The following is a 27,335-nucleotide window of genomic DNA, read 5'->3' on the forward strand; positions in this document are numbered from 1 at the left end:
TGCTACTCCTCCAACTCACAGTCGCTGTTGTATTCCAAGGCTGTAGTGTCAGTTGGTAGAGACACTGCTTGCTGGGGCTGTCCTTTAGAAGGACACTGGTGCGGCTGGCGCTGGCTTGCCTGGAAATACCTTCTTTTTTTACTTGACGTTGCTTGTAGGATCTCTTGGTAGTTCTGTTACTTCATCAGTTTCAATGTTTCCTTGTTGCTTAGGTGTACCAAGAGCCTGTGGGGTTCAAGATTGTCCTCGTCGCCAAAATAATGTTGTATCCTTAGTGGAAAGACACCAGGAGCCAGGATGTATTCTTAAGTCTTCTTTAATAAATCTTTAGATAAGGTTACATCATAGTTGACTCCAGCCAGCCTAGTGTGGTACCAGCCCCACCAGGAGCAGCCTCCCTAGCTGCTCAGCCCATCTCCAACTGCCACATTCACCCCACTCGGACACCCAGGCATTCCACGCATCACAGGCACACCAACATTCTAATACCAAGACACACTCTGGCTGAGCAGCTAGAGGCAGCAGGGCTAGAATACATGTTATATAGTTATGTAGGATATAACAGGTGCACTAGAAGGGGAGAGCACAGGATGCCAAGTCATGCTTTTGTAACCAATTTTTGTTGCTAAGGGATCCTGCTTTTGTCCTACCAGACTTCTGTCGCTGGGTTTGTTGTGGGGACAGTAACTGATCCAAACTGCAATTTAGTGTTAGATGTGGGAGGATAATAGGATTACCATTGTACGTTCCCCACGCACAGGGACTACAGCCTGCAGAAAACAGAATTAGTGCAGTAAGGCAACAGAAACTACAAAAAATAGTGGGTAGAACTGGTCACATTAACTTTTAGCCCATTGTTTAAGAAGGAGCCAGGAGTCACTCCGACCACTAGCTCGTGCCAGGATTAAATGTGCAATCTACAGGCACCCACACCAGAACCCTTTCTGGACCTGTGGAATATCAAAAGACTGGATCTGCTGTCTGTTAGGGAGAAGGCTGAAACCATGCGGATTTAGAAATTTTAAAGAGATGGTGGCCCAACATTTAAATAAAGAGCATGGATTGAATTTGAAAGGCAGTGCACTTGAATCTTTATTCGAACATTTTCTCAATCTGGAAGACTGCCTGCCCTAATCTCTAAGACTTTCAGCTGCCTTCCTAGGTCACTAAGATATGGCTGCTTAGGGCGTTTATGGAAATACTAGGCCAAGAGATTTTGCGCATGCATCACTTCTTCACAAATCATTTATTTGTAGCCCCTAACAAGCTCCTGTATTTCTGAATGAGAATGCCCACCACAAAGCAGGATGAAGGTTCATATTCTAAACAGAAATACTGGGATTTGTGGTTGCACAATCTGTGTCAAACAACAAGAGACGTCTGTTATTACCTCAGTGGTGGAGACCATCAATGTGCTGTGCCTAAAGTGCACTTTGCCTCCCATGTCGTCTGATGAGAACAGAACATGCAAATATTTAAAGTAGTTCCAATTTGGTTAAGGGCAATTACCAACCAAGGGACACACAAAATAAATAGAAAATGACTTGTTTTTATTACAGAAACAAGAGAGAATTATTTGTATCTATTCGTATCTGTTACTAAATTAAGGGGATACCTTTCAAGGGATTAGTCCCAGTTGGACCATCTAGTCCATGCTGAATGGCTGTAACATTATGCACATTAGGACTCAGTCACTTTGTCCTTTCTCTCTTTTCCCTGTGTCTTCTCAAAAGTTTCACAACGTGTGCATAAAGTATCCTCCAATGAAAAACTATGCCCATGTAGACCCGGCTACCTCTAATCCAGCTCAAACAACAGACCCTTTGGTCGAATATAAGATCCGACCACATATCTAGGACATAGAGAGGTGCATTCCAAAGGTACACTAAGCCACCAACACCCTTGGCAGCCTATCTGAAGTCTCAAATGTGTCACCCACATACTGGTCCTCTTCTGAAATATGGTGTTTCTTTCTCGCCTCTTGGATTGGGGGCACCTAAGTCATTATGGAGGTGTAGGCAGACCAGGCTTCTTCAGTTGACCAACGATTAGGGGCCCATCATCACGTACTGTTTACTTAAGTAAACTGTACAACTTCAGTACTCATAGGCAATTATTAAAGTGTTACTTCTACGTAAAACATAAATCTTCTATTTGGGCAAAAGTATGTGCTTATGTCATTAAAAAAAGCAGCAGTCATGGTTCAAAACCCATTAACCTAAACCAGTTTCACAGGCTTTCTCTCAGGGCCAGTTCTAGAAATTGGTTACACACTCAGTAGTCTTTGTAGCCAGCTACTTCAGGGCACCACTCAAGAACACTTTGAATAGCAATGTGGCTATATGAATGCCAGACAGAAATGTATAGGGTATACATACAAATATCACATTACCAGAGCAACAACATACCGAGATGGACCTGCTCCCTCTGCCCACAGGAAGAAAGACTTGTGATCTACTTATGAAAAATACAACTTTCTATGCTTAATTCTTAGATACTTTGACCCTACATTAAAGCTAAGAATGAGCTGCTTGTCTCTTCTTTGATAGGTGTAAGCTCCACAGCTGTTGAGGGCAAGGGAAGAATGGCACCAGAGGCAGCTTCTCCTTACTTGTAAATTGGAATTCCTTCCACATATTTCCAACTATCACTCATTCCATTCATTCTCCTAACCATGTTTTCTTTTTGCTCATAACTGGACCCATAACTGTTACTTCATTCCAATAATTTGTGTCTATTACTTTGAATAATATAGTATGTTTTTATCCGCTGAGCAACCATTGTCAAGTTTTCGAACATCAACTATTTCTAATTCCTCAATAAGAAAATAGAGATCTAAAGGTCTTGGGAAGGACTGCAGAAGTCAAACATACCTCTTAGAGGTGGAGTGTACAAAACACCAAGAGGGCTAATAAAAGACACGCCATCCCTTCCATCTGCTTCTGGGTCATTGTCATCAGCAGCATTGCCACCTAAGACAAATAAAAAGTACCTTAAGAACATTATGAGGAAGGCACTGTCATGTACATGTTAGGAGATCATACAAATCAAAATAAGGAGTCCTCAATTGTCAGGTAGAGTTCAATTGGCACTGGTCAAATTGAGGTGGTGATGTGAGCTAACTTTATAAAGGTAATATGTGGATTTCAGCCTTTAAGGAATATTCTATTCACATTGCATTGGCACAAACATGTAAGGTGTTAAGCCAAGCAGAATGGGATTTTGTCTCTGTGGATGTGGCCAACAGATTGTGGAATCAATTAATGAATCCAGAGTGCAGGGAGAAACTGTACATTGGCCTGTTGCTTTTTTGTTCTATTTTGGGTGATATGCGTCATTAGTATTGCGTTTCAAAGAGCATAGACCCAAACCACAAAAACACAATGGTATCACAAATTATTTAAAGACTGCTTGGTGGGGAGGCTGACCTCACGAAAACATTCAAATCACGAAAACAGCCATATTCAAGGTGGCACAGGTAAAGACATCTTAATCCAGTTTTAACACCATTAAAGTTGAAAATTAAACTAAAGTAAATCTTAGATATTAGCTTACAATTGAAACGTTTTCACTTTTCTTTTGACAGTTCTGCACATTGAGGCCTATGAATTATGAAAGTTTTTGAAATATTGCCACTGTCATTACCCCATTACTTTGGAGCTGTGGGGAAGGGGTGGAAGGGCAACACCAGAAGACCTTTCTATTTCTGCACAGTTTCTCTTGTTAACTTAACCTTGCCTTGACTGCCAAGTTGTACTGAAGGACCTTTATCATCATTTACCACAATTCTAGATGTTGAGCAAGCACATCATAGCTCCTGGGTAGTCTCAAGAGCATTTAGGATTCTCATGCAGATATAAGAATTGGTGCATCTGGATTTGTGCAATTTGAAAGATCAAGGCACATGGCTACCTATATGAAAAATGACAGGTGTTTATTAGGTTAAGCCCTGTCAGTGTAGCTAATGTCATAATATAGTTGATTAAAATAACTTTCTTGTGTCGTAATAAAAGTCTTGATATTGCATTAATTTGTCATGTGCAGCATATTTTCACCATGTACACATGTTAGGTTAGGCAGGGGTGCCCAGTATTATTTCACAATGGCAAGATCCACCTCAGATTTTTAGAAAATCTCCATGATGTATATTTGTATACTATGCATTTATATGGAATTCACCCACATAGAGGTTCCCGAGAAAATCTGCATGGATCCAATCCTCACAAATTAACGCTGGTCATTTCAAATGTTGGGCGTTAGTAAGGGATCCTCTTAAATGCTGGCACAGATCCATTGCTTGGAATGGCATTTACTGTGCACAAAGAAGCTAAGTGCCTGTTTCAGCTGATAAAACAGCATTCCCATCATGGCATGTAATTAATATGTAATTAATCAAATTCACCTTGCAGTTGGCAATCTGTGCAGAGATGAACTACACTGGACATTCAACATTGAAAACAGATGTTCCACCCCAACTGAAAAATAATCCCACAAAGAAGGCAAACGCAACATGCATAAATAGAAGCCATGCACAGAAAGGTAAATGTTAATAGAACTAATATCTGTTAATGGGTTTTACAGCTTTTTAATCAGTTCTCATTGCTTATGATCGGAGTTTTAACATGCATGTTTCTTGGTTGTCCATAAAAATTACTTTTTAAATTTACATTTTGCAGTTTCACTGTTTGTTATGTGGTCATGGTATATGCCGCATACTCACTCTTTCGATAGAACCCTTCAATGTTAATGACATTTAAGGAGATAGAACACACTACACGTTCCAAAGAAAATGGTTGTATCTCTGGCCCAGTCAAAGAACTATGCAGAACCAAACGCAACATAAATCCTTATATGGTAGTGTACTCTCTCTTTACTAGTGAAATCTCTACAGCTAACACACCTAAGAGGAGACGCAGCTCATCATCGGCATCAATTAACAAACTGTTCACATTGGTCAAAAACAAGATGGGAAGCCTTCAAAGTGAGACTTGAGGTTCTCGGCCCAACTATTTGTCTTGTCCCATATACTGAAGAATTGTGTTTGGTTTGTAACTGATTACAGATAATAGTTGGAATGTCATTTACCCTTTGCCATTATTGGCCACATATCTTTACTGCCTTACTCTCAGCAATGGGGAGTTTCACCAGGAAATGCATACAGCCGCAGCTGCTGAAAAAAGTATCTAGCACAGCTGCTGTCCTGCCACTTCTCAGCTTATACTTCCTGTGGATTGTGAGAGGTCCTTCTGTGAGCTTTAGTTTCAGAAGTAAAGGTTGCATTACATCAATGCTTGTATGTTGTCTGTCTTGGCAATCATGTTTCTCACATGAACAACTACTCGAATCACTAACATGTTATCATTGTCAACAAGCAATTGCTAACTTGAGTAGATGAAGAGCAGAATACATTCTACAATGGGAGTAGATTGATCAGAGAAACTGAAGAATTATTCAATTCAGAAAACAAGCAGGATAGGAACAAATGCAAATCATGCACAGAGAGGGAAATAGTTGCTCTTGATGGGATTTTAGCCACAGTGTATTTTTCTGAGGATCTAATTCCCAAAGGGCCTTGTTGAAAGATTCAAAATCTTCTCCTGTAGTATTATTTTAATTGTGAGAATAGATTTAGAATTTTTATAGAGTCATATAAGTTTCCATGAGTACTTCAGGAAATCTGCCTTTAGCAGAAGCAAATCTGTGGGCATTTGTATGTGCTTTCGCAAGGTTCCTCATCCAGAAATGCTTCCAACTGCGCTTCTAACTGTAAACATCCTAATGATGCAATTCTAAAATGCTGCCTGTATTTCCGAATTCATAAGTACACTTCTGAACCTAAAAGTCCTCCCATTATGATTCTATCTATTTAGTTTCACAAAGCAAATTTCCTATGTAGTCCCGTTTCGTTAGGTGCATAAAATGCTTTATGAATCGGTTTCCCTTTGTGTATCATGTTAATTTTTCCAATGCAGGATTCTTGAATAGCTCTGTTTTTCGAAAAATATTTGGTCATCTCACTATTAGGAGATCATTTCATATCTTGGATTGTCACTTTTCAGGTCTGACCATACCAATCCTATCTGAGTTTTTTTTGGTAGCCCTGACCACACTGTGTGCCTCGAGGGGGCGAGTGGTCGCCCTGACCCAATCAAAGATTCATCCATGCCCAACCATGATATACGCTACATGGGACATGTATGCTCGATATATGGCATGGCAGGTATGCCAGTAGGATTGGTTGTAACAGACAGCCCGGCTTGGTGTGCAGTTGGCCCCTTGCACTAATGACACCTACACCCCTGCAAAGTAAACTCAAACTTGTAGTAAATCTTAGACATCCAAAACACCTAGACCATCTCTTCTTCAGGACGTGAGACACCTCCATTGCTTTGATTTTAAAAAAACACCACTTCCACAGTGCTCATTTCTTTCAAACAAACTGTTTACACAAGGTCAAAAGCTGGATGGTAGGTCTCAGCGCGCCTTCCAGTGGGAGCTCAGCCAGTCAGATATACCTTCAGCATAGGGCAGCTCATAGTTGCTTTGGTGTTTTCACATACTCTGAAGAATCATATGCATATTTGATTTATTTCTCACTATTGAAAATATGGCGTTTCATCATCTGCCTCTGTTACCACCTAAGCTGCACATGTACAGTACAATGCTTTGCGCAGTACCGCACCTTAAATTGCTAACAACGTTTAATAAATACAAATAACTATAAATGTGCTTCTGCGAGAAAACATGGATCCTTCTACGACCTGCTTACGGGTGCCGCTGCAACTGAAGCACTCAGCACTTTCTTGATATGATCCTGCCTCTCTCTGCTCTCACTTCAGCTGATGTGTGTGTGAGAGGCAGTGTTAGGTGCTTTCTAGACACCCTTGAGCCAAGAATCTGGCCAGATTGGGAGCTGAAGGCTGTCCTGGACAATTCTGTGCTCCTAGCCCCCTGCTGCACTAAGCAAATGTAGGAAGTGTGACCCCTGCACATATGGTTGATGCACATCCTTTCATGAAGAGACTTTGTAAGAAAATGAGCCAAGACTGTATTTTACTTGATGGCCTGCTAGAGTGCCTATAAGAATTATTTATCTACAGCAGCAAAGCCACATTGGAGCAGGCATCATAATATGAGAAGAAGGAGACAATGTACTTTGCAACTCCAGCTGGCAGGCCTAGGCCCTTGACTTAAAGGGATGGCTGTGCACTAGTGAAACTGAGACATCTTTTACCTGAAAGGTGGGATGAAACAAGAAAGGCACAAAACATAAGTAAGCATGCACAACAGCAACAAGAGGGCATCATGAACATTCACAATCACTCAGACTCAAGGAGGAGAACCAACACCTTATCATGAGGCATCTTTACCTATGTATCCTCCGCCTCCTCCACCAGAGGAGCACCCCCCGCCACCCCCTCCGAAACCCCCTCTTGTCTCCCACCCCCACTTCTTCATGGCCTGGGGGCAGGATTCTCCTCCGGTTGCACCTTCCAGCAAGGACTTTCCCGACCAGGGGAAGGAAGTGTTATCCTTCCAGCCACCACCACCACCTGAAAGAAAAGAATATTCAAATGTGTCATGTTGGTACAGTGAAAAACATATCTGAAGTAAAGCTACTGAATTTAGAATTTTGCATTTGAAATGTATGATCTAAACAAATACTTCCTGGCATTGCCTCCAGTTTTTCATCCAAGGTACCTATTGGACACACATTGAATGTGGCTGCATTACCATATATGATTAAGCATCTACTAACTCAAAAAGGGCAAAGCCTGTAAGAATGCCTCAATTTGGTGAAAATATAAGGATTTAAGAAATAAAGAGTTCTGGTTTCCTCCTGCTGTATCTGTGCATTACTTCTGATGGCCGCCGTGATCTAGTTCAAATTTATGTCCTTTCTATAAAAATCTCAATTACTTTGTACACAGTACTGGCAGGAAAAAAGATGGCAGAGTTCCTCTCCTTTTAATTTCTTCTAAAGTTTACATATATTCAAACGTTCAACAGCCTCCCCTCCGCTGGTAGCAATGACTGAACTCAACGGATAGCAGCCCGTGGAATACGCTCCTCACGCGTATGGTCAGCCAGCTCCTTTAAATAATTTTAATCTCTTTTGAAACTATTTTTGTGATTTTTCTTCTGCTGTTACAGGCTTCTTAGTGAAGTATAGATAATTTCCATACGGTGTCCCATGCAAGTGTTTTTATTTCTTTGTATCACTGTAATCTTTACTAAGTCCTCATGAAACGTTATGCCAGTCAACACCTCGCCAACCTGGTAAAAAGGCTTCAGTTCTCGAACTAAGTTATATTTCTTAGGGTTGTGTTATGAGCCTGAATGCTCCAGAGGCCATAGTCTTTTCAGAAAGCTTCACATGAACCATGGACTTGTACCCTGTCCTTCACTAAGAACTGCCCCATCATTTGGAATTGTAATCTGTGGACCTGCCTAGTGCCCATCTTTCACAAGGGTCTAGGATCACCTGCCCTCTTGTTACCACAGAGGTTTATATTCCCAGCTCCTATTTGGTTACAGATGCTCCATTAACTCACTCCCTCACCCACTCACTTAAGATGCATAAAAACATCTTGGTTTCATGGTTATCTATTCTATTAGTGCCCCCTCCCAGACAATGCATACCTGCTGCTCCAGATCTCCCGTTCACTCCTGGGATGGAAAAATCACTTTCAAGCCTTTCAGAGTTGGCACTATTTTTTTTGGCCTTGTACGCTCTGCCACCACCGCCAGCTGCAATCATCAGTGGGACAGGATGCCCGTTCTCCATCTAAATAATTAAGGCAAAATCAGGTCAGAATTTGTCACACACACAAATGCATTTTCTTGTAAGTAGGTATGAGATGTGTTGAAGTATGTTTATAATTTTGGTAAAATGTCTCTCTGTTTGCAGAGGGTTGTCAGATTATGACTTATGCAGTAAAGTGGTAAAGTGGTGATGTCCTGGCCTGTGTCACACCTCAAATGCCAGGGTTTGAACCAAACAAACATAACATGCAAACATAGTACATTTACCTTAATGACATGCCCTGTCGCCAAGTAATAAAGACACTTCTAAGTGACTTGAGTGTAAGTTAGCCACAATTTTGTAAATCCGGATTTAAAGTTACAATTTTGGAAATGTCACTTTCCGAAAGTTGCCGTTTTCCTGCCCTTTCTATTTGGTGCCGGCAGGGTGTTCCTGGATCACATGACTTGGTGAAATTGGCAGTTGGACTTTTTATTTATTACTCCCAAACAGCCACACAAAAGAGGAATTAGATGTGCCCTGAACTGGCAAGATGGAGGGCCGAGCTTAGCACAGCCCTACTTGAAACAGAATAGGCTGTGCCCTGTCTTCACACAAAGGACTTGCCACCACTGCCTTGTTGTGTAGTCATCCCCTGACTACACGATGAGCCTTGAAATAGAGTTTAGAGCCTTTGCAAATTCAGAACTGAAGCCAAGTCAACACCACCACTTGGACTTGCACTGAGAGCGTAACCTTATGAAATGGGAATAGACAAGCAATAACCTCCCCCTTTTTAACTACTTTCCCCAGGACAATGAAGTGATCATTTTTATTAAAGATGATTTGCGGGAGAAAGTAATGAAGTAATTGCATTATATCACAGAGCGGTGCCCCCTACCTGAGCTGCATGCCAGTTTAAGGTGCGGTTATCTCCCATAACTTACGGGTGAGACACGAAAATATAAATATGTTCTCCCGTTATTAAGAATTTATAAAATTGGCATATACTGCTTAACATGTGGCAGCACAATTACACTGCTTTATAATTTAAACAAGGTAAGAGTATCATCACTTTAATCAGTTTATCTGTGGTTATTGTTTTCACATAGGTATGACCAGTGAATCACCAAAGAAGAATAAGGATCACTGGTTTAGTATTTTTGTATTATTTTTCCTGTTCACACTTTCTCACATTGTCTCACATCATTATCATAACAGTAGACCAGATATTATAATAAGCAGCACGTATAGGTCCTGACAAAAGCCGCAACACTTTTATCGAGGGTCAATAGGCTGAAACATGTAGACCCCCCCTCGTTTTCGGCACTAACTCGCAGGCATATGTTATCCCTGCCAGTGCCGTTTTTTTTTAACCCTGGCCCCAGGATGTGGTAATAAAGTTAGATTACGTACCTGGTAGCTAGTTTTAATTCATTTCCTCACCAGTATTATTCTTTGCGCCTTTCACCCAACCAAGTTTATTAATTCTCATTGCTGGATTTAGTATATCCTCATACTAGGAACAAAACATCCCTGAGCTCCTCCCTCTCAGAGAGGGGGTTGTAGCCCGTGGCGGGACTGGGTTTTCCCGTCACAAGAAGAATTCCAAAGATGAAGCTTGCCACCTATGGTGGGCGAAGGATTTCTTCCTAATAAACGGACTCCCCCAGGGGCATATAAGACTCATTTTAGATGTGTTTACTCTTCCTTGTGCTTCTTGTTTAGACCCAAGGGTTTTATACTGTGTTTTTGTTAGTCGAGAGTCAACATTCGCAAGTCTTAAAAATATTTTCTCATCGGACTCCCCCTTCCTCTTGTTCGTGTGGGTATCTAAAAGAAGTACCTCAGACACCAGCTCTTCAGTACATTGCTTGTGGCTACTCAGCCAGGAAGAAATTCTGCTGTGGTACTGAAGGACTGCCACTCTGCTGGCCTGTTGCTCTGAAGAAACTGCTACCCTACTGTGCTGTCCACATCCCTGGGTGAGAATGGCTCTACCTGCATCTATTGAACCCAGAGAAACTCCAAGTGGGCTGGCCTCCTGATCGAATGCCTCAGGGACATAACAGGCTTTCAACAACCTTGCATCTACACCTGGACTCTGCCATCTTTGAGTCTACCTTGACAAGTGGTGCCACCCCTGTCCTGGACCCTTGGAAGTAGGCCTAACATACTTGCCAGCCCCTGCGGATCCAGCAGAACAACGCATCATCTATGCTGAGTGGTGCATCCCCAAGCAGAACTGTGGAATGGAGCTGTCGCAAAGACTTGCATCACTGATGCAGCCTCCATCGCCTTCGGAACTGCTGCTACCCAAAACATGCCTGGCGCAGGCCCTCGCATCCCATTGATGGCAGCATCAACGACGACGGATTCTGCATTGCAGTTCTTCAGAACCGACTCATCTCCCTGACTACACACTGCATCCCAGACACCGGACTTTGCATCACAAGCCCTGTCGACAGGATCCTTAAAGGCAATGGAACAAGACCTTGCACCAAATCTCGGAACCAACACAAAGCTTAAGCTGCATGGCGGATCGTTGCAGTGTAGCAGGGTCCCTGTTGCCTGCCTGGACGCTATCTCAGTTGGCCTGAACTTGTGACTTTGTTCCGGTCTGGCACAACCAGGTATCCACAGTGGCATTTAGTGCTTTTTGGTGCTATTTTCATTTGAACGTTAAAAATGTTAATATCTCCAGTTCTACTAAATAGATTTTTGTTGCTTTTGGTCTTGTTTTAGTTAGTAAAAATTACTCTATTTTTCTAAATCGGTTGTGGGCTACTTTTGTGGTGTGTTGTCACTGTATTACAATTTGAAGTGTTGCACAAATACTTTACACATTGCCTCTAAGTTAAGCCTGACTGCTCTGTCCCAAGCTACCAAGTGATAGAGCACAGATTAATTTGGGGTTTGTTTGTGCCTAACCCTGACCAGAACTGTGGTTGCTGCTTAACCAGGCCTCACCTCCAGTCAACCAACAACCCAATTTCTTACAATAACCATGCTCATATGTGTGCAAATTAGGAGGTCAGGACTCCAGACGTCCACAAAGTTAATGTGTGACCTTTACACACTGGCAAGCAGAGATTTTCTATATTAGCGTTTGTGTGTTTGTTATTTTACCATTTGCCTTTTGTTAACGATTTCCATTTAGTTTCTATATAATTAGTCATTTTACATCAAAATATTTAGTTCTTCTTCAACATAACTAATCATTGTTGGAAAGTAGTTTATTACTAGTGATAAATAGGGACTTATCTCTAGTAATAAAGCCACAAACACAATAACATGTTTAGTCAAGGTCTCAAAAAATGATTCCATTGCTCAACCCTTGGTAGCTGGCAACGAGCAGGCAGATGTAACTTAGGAGATAGGTGTGTAAAGCATTTAAAAACACAAATACATTAAATAAGTAAGACACAACACAATATTACAATCTAACACCAATTTTTAAAAATAGATTATGATTTTAGGAACAACTGATAGCAAAACGAGAAATATCCTATGTATGGAACCGGAGGTATGAATTTTGAAAGAATAAACACTTTCTACTGCTTAAAAACCAATAGCGCCAATTTGGGACATCTGGTCATGCTTGAGCAGGACAAAGTCAAAGTTTGAGGTCGACAGCAGTGGTGCCCTGGTCAGGTACATGAAGCGGGAGGCCTCGGTCAAACTTTTACTGTAGCATTTAGTCATTTTCCTAGAGCCTTTTCTCTAGACCCCAAGCGAGGCTCTGCTTCAGGCCGGATTCACGTCAACATTGTCGGCTTAGATTTCAGCATGGCCATACCTAGAACTCCGGCGCTTTCAGTGAGAAAAATCTGAAATACAGGCTAGGTCTCGGTGTGAGGTCAAGCTGGTCACCTTATGAAGCTTTTTACCAAAAAGTTACCAAACTTCAACAAACTTCTGGAACTTCTTCCAGAAGGTCTCCTTGAGGGTTCAAAGTGCCCACAACACCAATCCAGGGGTCTAGAATCTCTGAGATGGTCCTTGGGATGCTGAAACTACAGTTCCCACAACGCACCTAGCCAAATCCTTAAAAGTCCACTGAACGCACACCAGGATGGGGACTTCATGTTGGAGAAGATGCCAGCGGGCTCAGTTAACCTGTAGCTTGCAGGGAGTCAACTCCTTAATCCTTCTTGAAGCAAGGCAAAGCCTTTAGGGCTGAAGTCTCAGAATTAGCAGAAGGTGCAGTTCTTCAGAGTGCACATCTTTGGGGTGCAGATCAGGTTTCCAGCAGGGTAGTCCTTCTTCTCCTTGTAGCTTCACAAAGCAGATCTGAGTTGCCATGCAGCTCTTCTATATTTATGCAATGTTCCTGGGCATCAAGCAGGGGGATGTCCCTGACCAATAGGATGCAGTGGGCAACCCAGGGGTATGACTACTTCCTCCAAAGTGTGGCATATTCTTTCCCCAGAAAGCATAATTCTTCCAAAATCCAACATGAAGAAACTCTCTCCTTGGAGGTTAGATCAGGCTAAGTCAACCCACTGGCATGATGAGATCCCCTAAGCTCCCCTTCAATCTCTCGCCCTAATCAAATTACTGGGGCTCCTGTATGACTGAGGGGGCAAGATGTGGGGTGAGCCTGTGTTGTCCTGGAGTGTCATTCTCCCTTTGACGACCAGTTTGGCCCCTCCACTGCCCTTCTGCTTGTGGCTTTTGCAGCTGCAGTTCTCCTCCCACAGGAAATCCATTGTCTCTCTGGCAGGCTACTTCACACCTCATTAAGATAGCTTGGCCCAGACTGGCGGAGGCTTGTCAATCAGAGAAGGGCTGCTGGAAGGCTGGATTTCATCTTACAGAAAAGAAAGCTTAATAACGTATTTTCTGTGATACGTATTATATATCTAGCAGTGGGAAGTTGTTGGATTTATTATAGCCATCATTGAATTACATTTTTAGCTCCTATCAAAATGTATACGTAAATACATTTTTCCGATGTTATCCTATGCAGTTAAATATCTACAATGGGGAAAAAATTAAATTGGCAGATTTTCCCTCACCAGGGCTTATAAAACATCTTTTATAATGTCCCTGCTTATAGTTACATGGCTCCCTAACCCAGGGGCACCTAGGGGAGGACTTAGTGGTGACATTGGTAGATTACTGCTTTGGAAGTACCTTTAACTCCAAAGACAAATTTGCATATAATTACAATTTAAAAGCAGCCTGCAAGGAGGGGCTGGCTTTTAAAATGACAGCAGGCAACTCAGCAGTGCACACTCTAGTGCAGGAAATCTACTGGACCTCTAAAGCTCCCATCCCTTTTATATACCATGCAGATCCTGGTCACTCTTGGACCAGATCCATCTGAAACAAAACAGCGTTTTAAAAAATGTATGTCCCACATTGACAGGTGGATGAGTACAAACCATCTCCAATTAAATGGAGGCAAGTCCGAGATCATACTCTTCGGCAGGGCTCCTGAACATTGGTCTTACAAGAGTGGCCCCTGAACCTGGGCCCTTGTCCAACACCCAAACCAACGGTATGGATTTTAGGCTTTCATATGGACAGTCAAATGTCAATGAAAAATCAGATCAATCACATAATGGGCTCATGTTTCGGAGTGATGCGTAATCTACGAAAGGTCTTCAAATAGATTCCGACGGAGGACAGAAAACCATTAGTCCAGGGACTGATAATAAATTGCATGGACTATAGAAATGCCCTGCTGTCCTCAATAAACGAAGGCCTTCTCATAAAACTCCAGATTTTGGAGAACACTGCGGCCAGCCTGATTCTGAATCTCCTGCCAAGATCCCTGTCTGCCCCTTGTCTGAGATCTCTACATTGGCTCCCAGTCAGACAGAGAGTCCTATCTAAGACTCTCTGTCTAAAACATAAAAACATGTATGGAAAAGGCCCGGGGTACTAGTCCAAAAAACTACATTTGGTACCACCCTTGTAGGTCGGTAAGATCGAGCAACGAATCTCTTCTCACACCTCTCAGAATCCGCACTGCGAGATACGGAGGAAGGTCTTTTTCCTATCTTGCTCCTGCCTCCTGGAACAAATGTCCCTTGATTTACGTAATATCCCAGATCACAACTGCTTCTGCAAAAAGTTGAAGTCATGGCTATTTGACAACTAAACGAGTACTCTATCAGAGCCGTCTGAAAGCGCCATGAGAATTCCCAGTGATATGTGCGCTGCACAAATGTCCCTGATTTGATTTGATTTGATATACTTGGGACTTATAGGTAGTTTGAATCCCCTTGCAGCCTTACAGGGAGGGGTCTGTCATTGCCAATTATAATTAAACTTAACAATGTACTTTTAATCACAGCACAGGCCGTGGGTCTGGCTAGCAGAGCCAAAGGCACAAACAGCGTCAGAAAACCAGCACCTAGTTGTCAAAATGGGGGCAAAAAGTGGCAGGACATTGCAAACAGACCACGATTTCTCACAATCATTGAATCTTTATGGTTCATATACTCTCTCGGTGGAACAAGTGCAGGGAACAAATAATGCCTCAGAAAAATGATTTCATATAAAATCTCAGATCCTACAAAACACTCTCCACAAAACGCCAAATGTCAAAAAATTGTTCTCTTGGCTAAATTTGAGCATTTCGCCTACAGAACATCGAAGCAAAATATTGTCCTGACATCTGTTCATGATTATCTCCGAGGCTTTGATACTTACTGGCGCGTCTGTGTAGTAAGTCAGTCATTTGAAATGTGCAACACATGGTTTGACTAAGAAAGGCACAAAATGTGCTACTAAATCCACCTCAAAAGGAAAGACTCCACTATATTTAGTTTCTAAAAACAGAACTAACTCTGAATGAACTAACATTAACTTCCTCCACCACCATTCAAGCCTTACTTATTACCTTTCATACTGGACCTTTCCCCGTTACATAATAACTGTAAAAACATTAGAAAAGACATATAAAAGGTAATTCATTGATTATTCATGTAATGAGAAATTGTCCCAGCCCCTTCGAACAAGTCACTGCCAGACCACTAAAAGCACAGCTTGAACTTCACAATCACAATAAACTACAGACCAGTTGGTAATCTCCCAAATGTGTCAATAATGACAGAAAAAACTATAGTGACCTATTACAATGTGAAACACCACCCACAATCTCCTCCACTCCCCACAAACAAGTTTTTGCATGGCTATGGTATGTATGCCTCTACTGCCTAAAGTTAGAATGATGCACTCAAAGCAGCTACAAAGGAAGTAGCACATACCTCCTCATACAACTCGATATGAGCTCTGCCTTTGTTACAGAGGTTCGCGATGTCTCCCATAAGTTAACTTTGTTGAACATCCCTCTTCCATAGCATGAATCTTCTCCGCCCAACTGTTTACAATACCCCATACTTTATCACTTCCACCAGGTAAGGCTTCCAGCCTCTTGGTTCCCTTCTTGATCTTATAGACTTATGTCTCTCACACTCCTAGGGATCATAAACAGGAAACACCATAACAAGCTCTACGAAATGCCCTGCCTTCTGTCCAACGAAAGATGGCCACACGCTTCCTCACACTTGATGTTGAGCCTTCACTCTAAATGGTAGGTCATAGCTTAGCACTGTCAATTTTTCTCAAGGACTAAGGTGTTATAATACCAAGCATCATAGCAAAGGGCAATATGGTGACGTTTAGGGACACTTTTAGCATAAGTACCCACAATGCCTTTACTGTCTTCACTTCACACCACTTCACACCTATCTCTCAGTGGTCATTTGGATGAATAAGAGCAGTCTCTAACATCCTCCTGCCAGCAGGGTTCCTCAGACCATTTTCCACAGTTCTACTTAGCAACTCCGCTTATCAGCTGAATTAATCGTGAGCTAGGGCAATTCTTACAATCCTCTTTGGCTACCTACTGAGGGTTTGTACAGTTCTGGTCACCTGTTCTACAGCAATCAAATTCTAAGATGTATCTCAGTGGATAATGATTTGCAGCACTTCATTGCAAAACAAGGAACACTTATTGCTTTTAATTGAATTGTTTTCGAATTTTATTCAAAATGACACTGGTAATTGCATGATTTCAGTAGCCTTGATACTGGTAATTACATGTTATTATGTGAATTAGCTTTGCTAATATGTGCAGCTCTCTGACACCTAACTGGTTTCAGGTCACACTCTAGAAACTCCACACATAAGTAAATATTTTTAGATTTTCTGAGGTTATGGTTTAGTTTCGACTGATTTACTATAGTCAATCATGGAATATCATAAGGAGTGCCCTGTTATATCTTACATCACATTGGGAGGCATATGACATGGACACTGGCACTCAGAAAGAGAGCACAGAAAGTAGGAGATAACCAAAAGCCTGTCACATGGACTTCACCTAACTGGTCTTGGTGCCTCTCCTCTTTTTAAAGAAGGAAGGGTACCTCAAGAGCCCAACAAAGGCATAAAATCAAGTTCTCATGCGCTTTTCTATTGAATGATGAGTTTTTTGTCACAGAAAGCGTTCCTAAATAGTTGAACCCCAAGTAATATGAAAGAATATGTTGCAAAGATTAGGGCAATGCCATGGAGTAGACTGAGGGTGGAAGTGCAGACGGTGCATCACTAATTTATTTGTTGAGGCTTCTAGTTGACGGTACACACTCCACTGTCCACATGATGTCATATCAGAATACGTAGACACTACTCAGTACCTTAAATATATAGGTGGCTCCACCGCCTCCTCCTCCACCTCCTGCCCACTCATTCACAGTCCGGTTCACGCGGATTTCCTCTTCAATCTCGTTTTTCTCCCCAATGCACACCATCTGCAGTATCGGGTTAGCCTGAAGAATAGGAATATGGTTATTAGTATAGCACAGAGTATGATCAATCGCATCTACTTCGCAAGCTCTTTCGAAAGATAACATTTACTTGCACACATCTTTACATCTTTCGGATAACCCACATTTCTGAATTTTCGTTTCCTGAGTTTCACATTTAACCAATTTCATCACGGGCACAGGATTTTATAAATTGTAACACAAATAAATGTATTTAAATTAATGTATGTTCCTGCAAACATTCCATATAGGGATGATTAGTAAACATGTAAAATAGGGAGTTTACGAGCATTTTCCCTACTAGGCAGCATCAACTTTTTATAACTTTTATTCTTTTAATGCCTATTGCATATGATTGCGAAAGAAAATCATAGGCATGCCAGCGTCATATCTATAGTCTATCTATGCCATTGTTTACTAATAGGATGGAATTGTTGATTTGCCAACTCACTTATTTTTCTCCTGAAATTCAAAGAACATCAGAAACTTTTTGCAAGAATCAAACAAGCACAAAAATGCACAATAATGTATAGAAGTGCTCAGGAAACTCTAAAAGAGGGCAATATGATAGTGCCACATTAGATTAAAAACACCAAAGAAGCCAGCCCACCTTAAGTTCTACACATTTGTCTGCAGTCAGTGAAGGCTTAAAATACAGTATGCAGAATCCTTCTTTCTAAATGAGGTCTATTGTTACAGGAGATACATTGATTAATCAGATGATGAAGTGCAGCGGCTCAAAGGAACAAGTAGATGAGAATGAGGTGAACCGAAGGGCATATCATTGCCCTGGGAGTATTGACAACAGGAATGGTGCCTGGAATCTGCTGATTGCAAATCACTTCTGTGCAACCTCTGGCAGGTGTCAGCACAGTGTGGCCAGCATTAGACACGATCTGCCAGAAAACTCAGGCTATTCTGCAAAAGTTCCAGAAACATCAAACTTTATTTTCAACTAGTCTAGAACTTCACATAAGTAAGAGCTCTGTGCTTGAATCATCAAAGCCTGCAAAACATTTCCCTCACAACATTAAACTGAAGATCCTCCTTAAAAGGGATTCTTCTTTGCGGCGCTACAGGTTCGATTATTAGGGAAAATTCCATGCCCAAAAAGAATTTTCTTTCGTCTTCTATTGGCTGTTTACATATGTTTGGAATGTGCACTGACTGTACAATTTGTTTTAAACTTTGCCATCCACAACAGTTTTTACTGCGAATAAGCTAGTTTCACATTGTTCAGTTTGGCACTAGAATACTTCTTTTACAGTACTTAAATATACGAACAAAGAGTATTTGTAATAAACTCAGTATTTGTTGTTTTGTAATTTAAGGAAATGTTTCCATTGCTGGTGTGAACACATTACAAATGAAGATGATGGTAAAAAGTACAATGAAACGTAGGCACTTCCAATACTCTTAAACCAGATATGGTCTTAGTGTGCTATAGCAGGATTACACATCAGTCTTCCTTCCCAGATGCCCTTGAGGACAGGAAAGATCCTTGCTCCTTAGAAGAAGCACAATTATCGCCCAGCTGAGAAGATCCCTGAGAAGCTGACACCAACCAACTGCAGGATAAGATTAATGGTGGTGCCCTCCTTTAAAAATAATAGTATGGGTTCAGATCACAGGACTGTATGGAGAGAGAAACCATTCAAGCGATCAATGACGCCCAATAGGTTTATGATTAACTTGTCACCTGCTGCCTCATCCTATTTTGGCACTGTTAACTGTCAAGCCCTACTTGATACCATCACATCTTGTACCACATCATCGGCCGTTGTACAAATCATAAATGGGCAATACAACCTCGCTGGTCTAGCTGAAGTCATGTTATATTGATTTGTATAGAGCACTAATCATCCGAGAGGGTATTCAGGTGCTGGGACTGGTGTGTAGGTTTGTGGTCAACAAAGTGCTTATACGAAAGGCCAAGTCTTCAGCTTCTTGCAGAGCATAAGAAACAAGAATCTTTATCTAAACCAAACAAGACAAATATCCAACATACACAACTCAAGATACAACTTTTTAAAGGTTTAAGAAAATTTGTCCATAGAGCTCTATGAATGCGTTGATTTTAGCACAAAGTACCTTTGATGCGTTGAAATCCAAGATGATTAACAGATGCAAAGGAGAGAAGCATTGGAAACACAAGCGATTCGTCAACTCTTGAGTCCAAGGGGAATGGAGGCATCAGTTCCACTGCACACAGGAGAAGTGTTGCGTTGATTCCCTACTGCGAGGAAAATTGATGCTTTGAATTCCAGAGGTGGCTCCATACTGCGGGGTGATGCGGTGTAAACTTAGCGCACAGGTGTGATGCAAGAGAAAATCCAGGCACTGTGGGTCGAGGCAGCGGCGAAACAGGTGCTGCATTGATTTCCACAGCCCCAGACAGGTGATGCGTTGATTCCTTCAGGCGCACAGCAAGGCCTGTGCCCGAGTGGGAGAGGGGATCTGGAACATCAGAGACTCAGTGCTCTGGATTCGGGCTGCAGAGGTTCTTCTAGCCATGAACAGGTGTTGTGCCGATTTTTCAGCCGCACCGCTGTGATGCGTTGCTCTTCTAACTGCACGGCAAGCTTGCTGCGGGAAAAACGGTGCTGGAAGGGTGATGCCTGGAATTTTGGTTCTTGAAGCAGCAAAACCACCTCCAACGGGCCAGAACTGGAGTTGGCCCCACTTGGCAGGTCACTATTCCCAGCAGTAGAGTTCAGGGGAACTGAAGATGAAGTCTTTGATGGCCCTGAGACTTCCAACAGGAGGCAAGCACACACAAGCCCTTGGAGAACCTTTTAACAGCCAGTTTTAGACAGCAAAGTCCAGTTCTTTCACTGCCCACAGACAGAAGCACCAACTGCAGGCCAACCCAGCAAAGCAACACACAGCAAAGGGTGTCCTCCTAACAGCTCTTGTTCTTGGCAGATTCCTCAGTCCAGAAGTGTTTTAAAAATGTGAGGTTACAGGTCAAATACTTAAACCACTTTTGGCCTTTGAAGTAGGCATACTTCAAAGGAAAGTCTTTGTTGTCCACAAGATCTGACTTGGCCCTCTACGCACTACAGGAGGTGGAAACAGAATTTTAAGTGGACACGCTCATCCCTATTCAGGTGTCAGTGAAAACTCCTCTCACCACTCTAGCTCAGAAAGGCCCATCAGCCTGGTGATGGGCCATCAGGGTATGCAGGACACACCTCAGCTCCCTTTGTGTCACTGTCTAGAGTGAATGCCCAAACAGCCCCTGTCAGTTCAGGGAGCCCAAACTCCAAATCTCTATCTCTTCCCAATTGAAAGTTACATTTGTTACAAGGCAGCTCTAATGATATCCCATGAGAGAGATAGTCCTTGCAATAGTGAAAAATAAAATTGGCCGTATTTCACTAGCAGGGCATGTAAAGCACACCAATACATGTCCTGCCTTTCACATACACTGCACTCTGCCCATGGGCTACCTTGGAACTACCTATGGGGTATCTTACATGTAGTAAAAGGGAAGGTTTGGGCCTGGCAACTGAGTACACTTGCCAGGTTGGCATGGTAGTTTAAAACTGCACTGGTAGTCACTGCAGTGGCTGCTCTGAGAGAGGGTTACAAGGCTACTCACGTGGGTGGCACAACCAGTGCTGCAGGTCCACTAGTAGCATTTGATTTACAGGCCCTGGACACACATAGTGCACTTTACTAGGGACTTACCAGTTAATCAAATTTGCCAATCATGGATAACCAATCATAATCACAATTTTCACAAGGAGCACTTGCACTTTAGCACTGATCAGCAGTAGTAAAATGCCCAGAGTACAAAAAGCAGCAAAAACGAAGTCCAGCATAGAGTCAAAAATACAGGCGGTAGAGGCAAAAAGACAGGGGAAACCACACCAATGATGCCAGGTCTAAAAAGCAAGTATTTCACGTTTCAGCAAACAGTCAGATGCATTTCATAGAAATCAGGAAAAGCATAAAGGAGAAGATGGGAAACGAAGCCTTTCTCTGCTATGTGCCTAGGATCTGCAATGTTGTCATAGTTCGGATCCAGCAGACTTTCACAAGAAGCTGAACCCAATATCTTCAAGCAACACTCCATCTTAGAGTAGACCCTCGGGTGCCACAAAACTGCAGTAGAAATTCTATTCTCAACTCACCCCCTCCACCCATTCACACATACATTTATGTGATTACCCTCACTGTCAGGAACACCCTGAAAGCTTCATCCCAGCACCTTCCCTCTTCAATATAAACCCTGCCCCTAGGGCCATAAGGCCACTTCTTTAATGTGTTTATCTCCTCTCCCCCTTCATCGGCAGTAAGCAATGTAAAACTCCTACTGTGTGCACCACTTCATTGCTTTTCACCTAGGTGTGTGCTACTCAAGTCACACCCATGCATATTTACATACTGTAACACAGCATGAACTGACACTATTTAACATAATAAAAATTGCACTGCAGCATGTAATGTATCTAGCCCCAGTTGGATGTCTGTACTTTGTTTGTATGAATTACAGCAGCTCTGTGGCTCTTTGGTTGTGTTTCCCCTGTGTACGCTAAGATGGCTGCTGCAGTCAGATGTTCTGTTGACCTTGTGGCTTGATCCATGCTATAGAAATAGTACAAGAAAAATAAAAACATCTAATCACGTGACTCTGCCGCGCAAGGGCGCCTCTTTGACATCATATGTAGAATGTTCAGGCTGGGTTGAGCTTGTTCTCTGACATCTGAGAAAGAGCAAGGAAGTGGTGCAATGACCTGGAAGAAGACGCGAGAAAGCACAATCCAACCTGTCAGCAGTTTCCGAAGATGCCTTTATGAAAGAGTTCCAGGCTAGAGCTTCATTTTAAAGCACTGCCAGGGGCGCCTCTTCCTATGGGAGGTGCCTCCGTTTCCTGAAGTTATGCCCAAGCTAGGTAAGCCAGCCTCTGCGGCAGACCGAAGACCTCCTAACCTTCAGGAGACTCCTCAAGACCTGGCTCTTTGAACAGTAGCAGCGCCTTGAGACCCTCACGGGTATGTAGTGCGCTTTACAAATGCTATGATTGATTGAATGACACACCACTGGTGAGTGGGGCACCCTAGACACCTGGTGCTCTGGGTGGCCTCGATCTAAATAAGTGCACATGCTTCACAGGCCTCCCATGATGCTGACTGGCTGCAAGGAGGACGGGTGAATGACAGATGAATGATGCCTGAGTGAGTGCACCCTTGGGAATGTCCATTGTAGGGCTTCTAGAACGATCAGTCACTCATAAACCTTAATGGCACAGTCAAGAAACATCCTCACTCAGGCGTAAAAAGGGAAATTTGCTTTCAAGGGATAAACAGCACGTTGCACTTCAACCTATGGCGCAAACCTGAAGGTCCTACACCCTAGAAACACAAACCCATTGTCATACTGCAATCAAATGTGAACTGGGAAAAACGTATAGAATTAGCACTCTGCACTTCAGTGGCCTTGCCCTTTGCTGCTCGCCTGTAAGGTCTAAATGCAGAGATCAGGCCTCTACTACTGCTATTTCACACTTTTGATTTTGCCATGCTGGTTGCCTGTTAGACCTAAATGCACAGACTAGCCCTTATTACTGACACACTGCACTTTCGATTTGCTACCCCTATAGGGCCCCCGAAACTGCCTTGAGTACAGTATTTTGCATTCCAGCCCAAGGTGCAAACCTGATGGACTTAGAACTCAGCAATATGAACTCAGGTCTTTGATTTGAACGTGACCTAATGACAATTTATGTTTACAATCAGCACTCTGCACTTTAGTGGCCCCGTCAGGCCCGTACTGGGAACCCAAAGAAGCCCTGACAAGTTTTCTTGCACAGGCTCCTGGGGAAGCACTGCCTGGCTCCAGGAGGCTAGAAACGCTTGCTTGCTGCTTTTGCTACTGGGGGCCGATATTGCAGCATCACTGCAAAACCGTCCCACTGCTTCAAAACCAGCCCCCCGGGAAACGCCCGATGCCCGCTATGGCCAGTCCAGCCCTGGGCCCCATGCACCAAGTGGCTCGCTTGAAAGACCTAAGAGCACCTTTGGCACTTCGCTTTTTCGACTTTGACATCCCTCTTGGGGTACGAAACTGTCATGAGCTCAGGTCCCGCCTGACAGGCACCTCTTCATCCTTGCCTGTCACTCTTGAAGAACTAGCATTTCGGTACTGGTGCTCCCTGCCAGCTCCTGAAAGTTATAAGCACAGACTTTGTTTTCTCTTCAGCTCTCTGCACTTTAGTGAGCCTGGGCCTTCTGCTGGCCCTTGGAATGCTTTTAAGAACAGGTCTGGCTTGAAAGTCTGGGATCGGGCCGAATAGTCACACATTTTCTTCCTTTCTTGCCTTTTCAGTGCTTGACTAAATTGACAAATAACTCAGCATTGTATATTAGCGTTTTTAATGGGCCACAAATGTTGTTTTATCTGTTCCTTCAATCAATCAATCAATCAATCATTTGTAAAGCGCACTACATACCCGCGAGGGTCTCAAGGCGCTGGGGGGAGTTAGGCTCTACTGATCGAACAGCCAGGTCTTTAATTGTCATCATGATATGACACCTTGTAATAATTTTAATTAATTGAAACAAATAAAGTATTACAACTGTACTCTACTGCAGGCACGCTGTACCTCTCAAATTTACAGCTCTGTGGCGCGCCAAGGTGTTGGGCGGCTCAGGACTGTGTTAACCTCAATTTCTTGAGGCAATTAATTTTAATTAATTAATTGTGTGCTTATATAGCGCTGGAATCACTCCCGAAGGGGTACCTCCGCGCTTCGACCGCTGCGAAACCCTTCCTGGCTTCCCTGAGAGATGGTCCCTTAATGGGTATCTCCAGGGTGAGACCAGGCATCCCCGGCGGTCTGGGGGGGCCGTTAGTGAAGATGAGGCAAGCTAGTGCCCAGAGTTGCCGAGTGTGATCGCTGATCAGAGTGGGCACCGAGGCGAGAGAATTATCGAGCCCGCTGACCCTGGTCCAGAAACCTGCCGCGTCGGGAATCGAACCCTGGTCCCGGGCCGTCCTCTGCTCTCGGGTCTGCCGCCTCTAACCAGTGTTCCAGACACAAGGTACAAAACAGTATTTCATAAAGACAATCAAATAAAGAAAAGACTGGATCAAAAAGTGAGTTCCAGAGTGGAATTTAGGAAAATCATAAAGGTTGATTGCAAAATGGTTTACAATATTGTAACGTGCAGATGCTGCAAGTCTCATTTAAATGCATAAAACCATTGCCAGGAAGGCTCTCAGTGATAAACAATGCAGACTAATAGGCAAAATCAATAATAGGCTTAGTCTCAAATAGGCAGCAAAATCAATAAGAAATTGGGCAGCATACCTAGTAGCACAGAAAAGGTTTCAGGTTCACCCCCAAATTCAAGGGATTCTATAGCCAATTTCTTCATAGACAAGCATTAGGATTGCAAAGTCATTGTGGTGTGAGCAAAGAAATAAATCTTCAACAAATTACAGAGTTTACAAATGTCACATAACCCTACCAACTTAACAATGACCCATTACATGAATAGGTATTCAGAGCCTCTAACTTAGGGTCATCTGGAGGGGTCAGAACAAACTAGTTACATAAACAACAGGGAACCATTGTGAATGAAGGCTTTATCGCATGCAGAAGACAAATGTTTGGGTGGGCTGGAGACTTGCTTTGATAACTGTGTCATTCAGAAGTAAACAAATCCACATCTTGCTTCACAATGACATAACATGTGTATTGGTAAAGCTCACATTCATCCAGAAGGGTATCTTGGCGCTGAATAACAGATGTTTATTGCTACCCAACTCAATGGTACTCGTTTTATCAACCTCAGAAGGATACAAGGCTAAGTGGACCTGCTCGGATTTGAACCTGTGCCCATGAGGTCAAACACAGTCCCCTGCACTGGGTGCATTAGTCCACTAAGCCACCAGGCCAGGCTGTGCAGCAACAACATAAACAAAGCATGAACATGACATAGCTTTCATTTTGGACAAGATTGTGTTGAGGCCTAACTGAGGCCTAGTCAGAATAAGGCATAAAAACACACTTTATTAGGTCAAAGCAAAATCATTTCAACTCCATTAGTTTCATGTCACTATACACATGTGAATTTGAATGTTGATTAATTACTCTTCACACTATTAATAATGCAGATTTTGAAGAAAAACAAAACATTTATGAGTTGTTACTGGTACCTGATGGTTAGTTGTTGGTAGTTGAAGCCTAATGTGTGAAGAAGTGTTGTCTTACCTAATAGTGAATTGTATTTCAATCTATCACATGAACTCTGATAGGATTTGCTTCTACTGTCATCAGACAATAGCATGCCTCAGCAGCAGTGGCGGCTCCTTCGCTAAGGCGATGGAGCGTCACCTCACTTCTTTTAAGCAGTGTCACTAAAGGAAAAATAAAATGATATTACCTCTAAGTTATTGTATTTTTTCCTTGTTGCGGCAGGTTTGCGGGTGGGGCGGGACGGGGCAGGGCTGCTCTGCTGACAGAGCAGGGGAGGGAGGAGTGGGTTGCACTCCCTAAAGTGCGTATAAATGTTTGGCTGGCCCTCTGGGGCCGGCCAAACATTCATGCGCACTTTGCATGATCTCCACCCAGGCTGCATTACAGCCTGAGTGAAGAACATGCCCAGGCCTCCATTCCCTTGCTGAAAACGGAACTACGGCAGTCAGGCCAATCACAACGCTGTATTGTAGCATTGTAATTGGCTCAGGGGAGCCTGGGTGCTTGCCAATCACAACGCTGCATTAGAGCATTGTGATTGGCTTAGGTGAACCTGGGTGCTTCCTGGGTGCTCTGTTCCAGATACGACGATGGAGAAAGCAGCAACGCCGCGAGGCGGTAAGTTTGTTTATTCTTTAACCCCTCTCCTGGCTCCCCCACCCCAGATCTATGCCATCCGCTGCTGCTCAAACTTGGCGAGAAGACAAGGAAAGAGATTCAGAGGATTGCCAGCCCTCTGATGCCTCTTGATTATTCCTCAGAGATCATTCCTGATTGTTTCTTCCCAAAAGAGATGAATAGCAAAGACTAGTTGCAATGCCAGTGCAGTCAACCCCAACTTCACAAGTCTTCATAGAACTGAGGGAGTAAGAAGAGTCCCTGGAAGCTCCAAAGTCACAGAAACAGTGACACAGAGACTCTATCTCAGGAGGTAAGGACTTTTAGGGTAACACTTTCATTCATCTGTAGGTGTGCTGTGCAGGATTGGTGCCTGAAACCCTTGCAGGACTTAAGAGGTTGGAAGTCAATAAACCCCTAACCGGGTTGTAGGAATATGTTTTCACCACCAGGATATAAGAAAGGGGAGAGGATACTTTACTGTAGTCAGCCTCAACCAGGGTACTATGGACGCAGCTCCATCTTGGGCGAGTAACACATTAATAGAGATAACAATAATATTTGCACTTGACATGCCTGTATATCACAGGAAAACAAGTAGAAAGTATTTGGCTAACTTCCTTTCAAAATAATATGCCCTTATCGGAACAAAAGAGTAAATATTAGAGACTGGTACCAGCAGACCCACTGTCAGAAGGATCCTATAGGGGCAAATCTGTGCTGCCAAGGAAAAACATAAAGCAAAGATTGCACCAGGATGCAACCATACTTTACTAAAAGCACCTAATGGTCAATGCTCTTTATAGTAATTGACTACATTGTGTCGGGTTGGCAGGGCATGGGTGTGGGTAGCACCAGAATTTGATAACGTACAGGGTAAAGGTAAAGTTCACATCAAAGCAGGAGAGACCTATGGACTCACATGTAACCATGTTTATATGTTTAGTGAACTAGGAAAAATGTGTACATCCAATCCAGT

At 42.9% G+C, this 27,335-nt stretch overlaps 1 protein-coding gene across 1 annotated transcript in view; it reads right to left on the reverse strand.

Annotated features, from left to right (window-relative positions):
* The window catches only part of ALK (ALK receptor tyrosine kinase), a 2,610,699-nt gene that overhangs the window by 272,695 nt on the left and 2,310,669 nt on the right, over positions 1 to 27,335 (reverse strand). Inside the window, exons 15-18 of the mRNA XM_086925973.1 lie at positions 17,401 to 17,532; positions 8,644 to 8,788; positions 7,371 to 7,553; positions 2,874 to 2,972 (exon numbers count right to left, since the gene is read on the reverse strand). Of these exons, the coding sequence (XP_086782099.1) occupies positions 2,874 to 2,972; positions 7,371 to 7,553; positions 8,644 to 8,788; positions 17,401 to 17,532 (559 nt within the window). The remainder of the gene's footprint in view (positions 1 to 2,873; positions 2,973 to 7,370; positions 7,554 to 8,643; positions 8,789 to 17,400; positions 17,533 to 27,335) is intronic.

This window comes from Lissotriton vulgaris, chromosome 6 (genome assembly GCF_964263255.1).
Source record: "Lissotriton vulgaris chromosome 6, aLisVul1.2, whole genome shotgun sequence".
Taxonomy (NCBI): Eukaryota; Metazoa; Chordata; class Amphibia; order Caudata; family Salamandridae; genus Lissotriton; species Lissotriton vulgaris.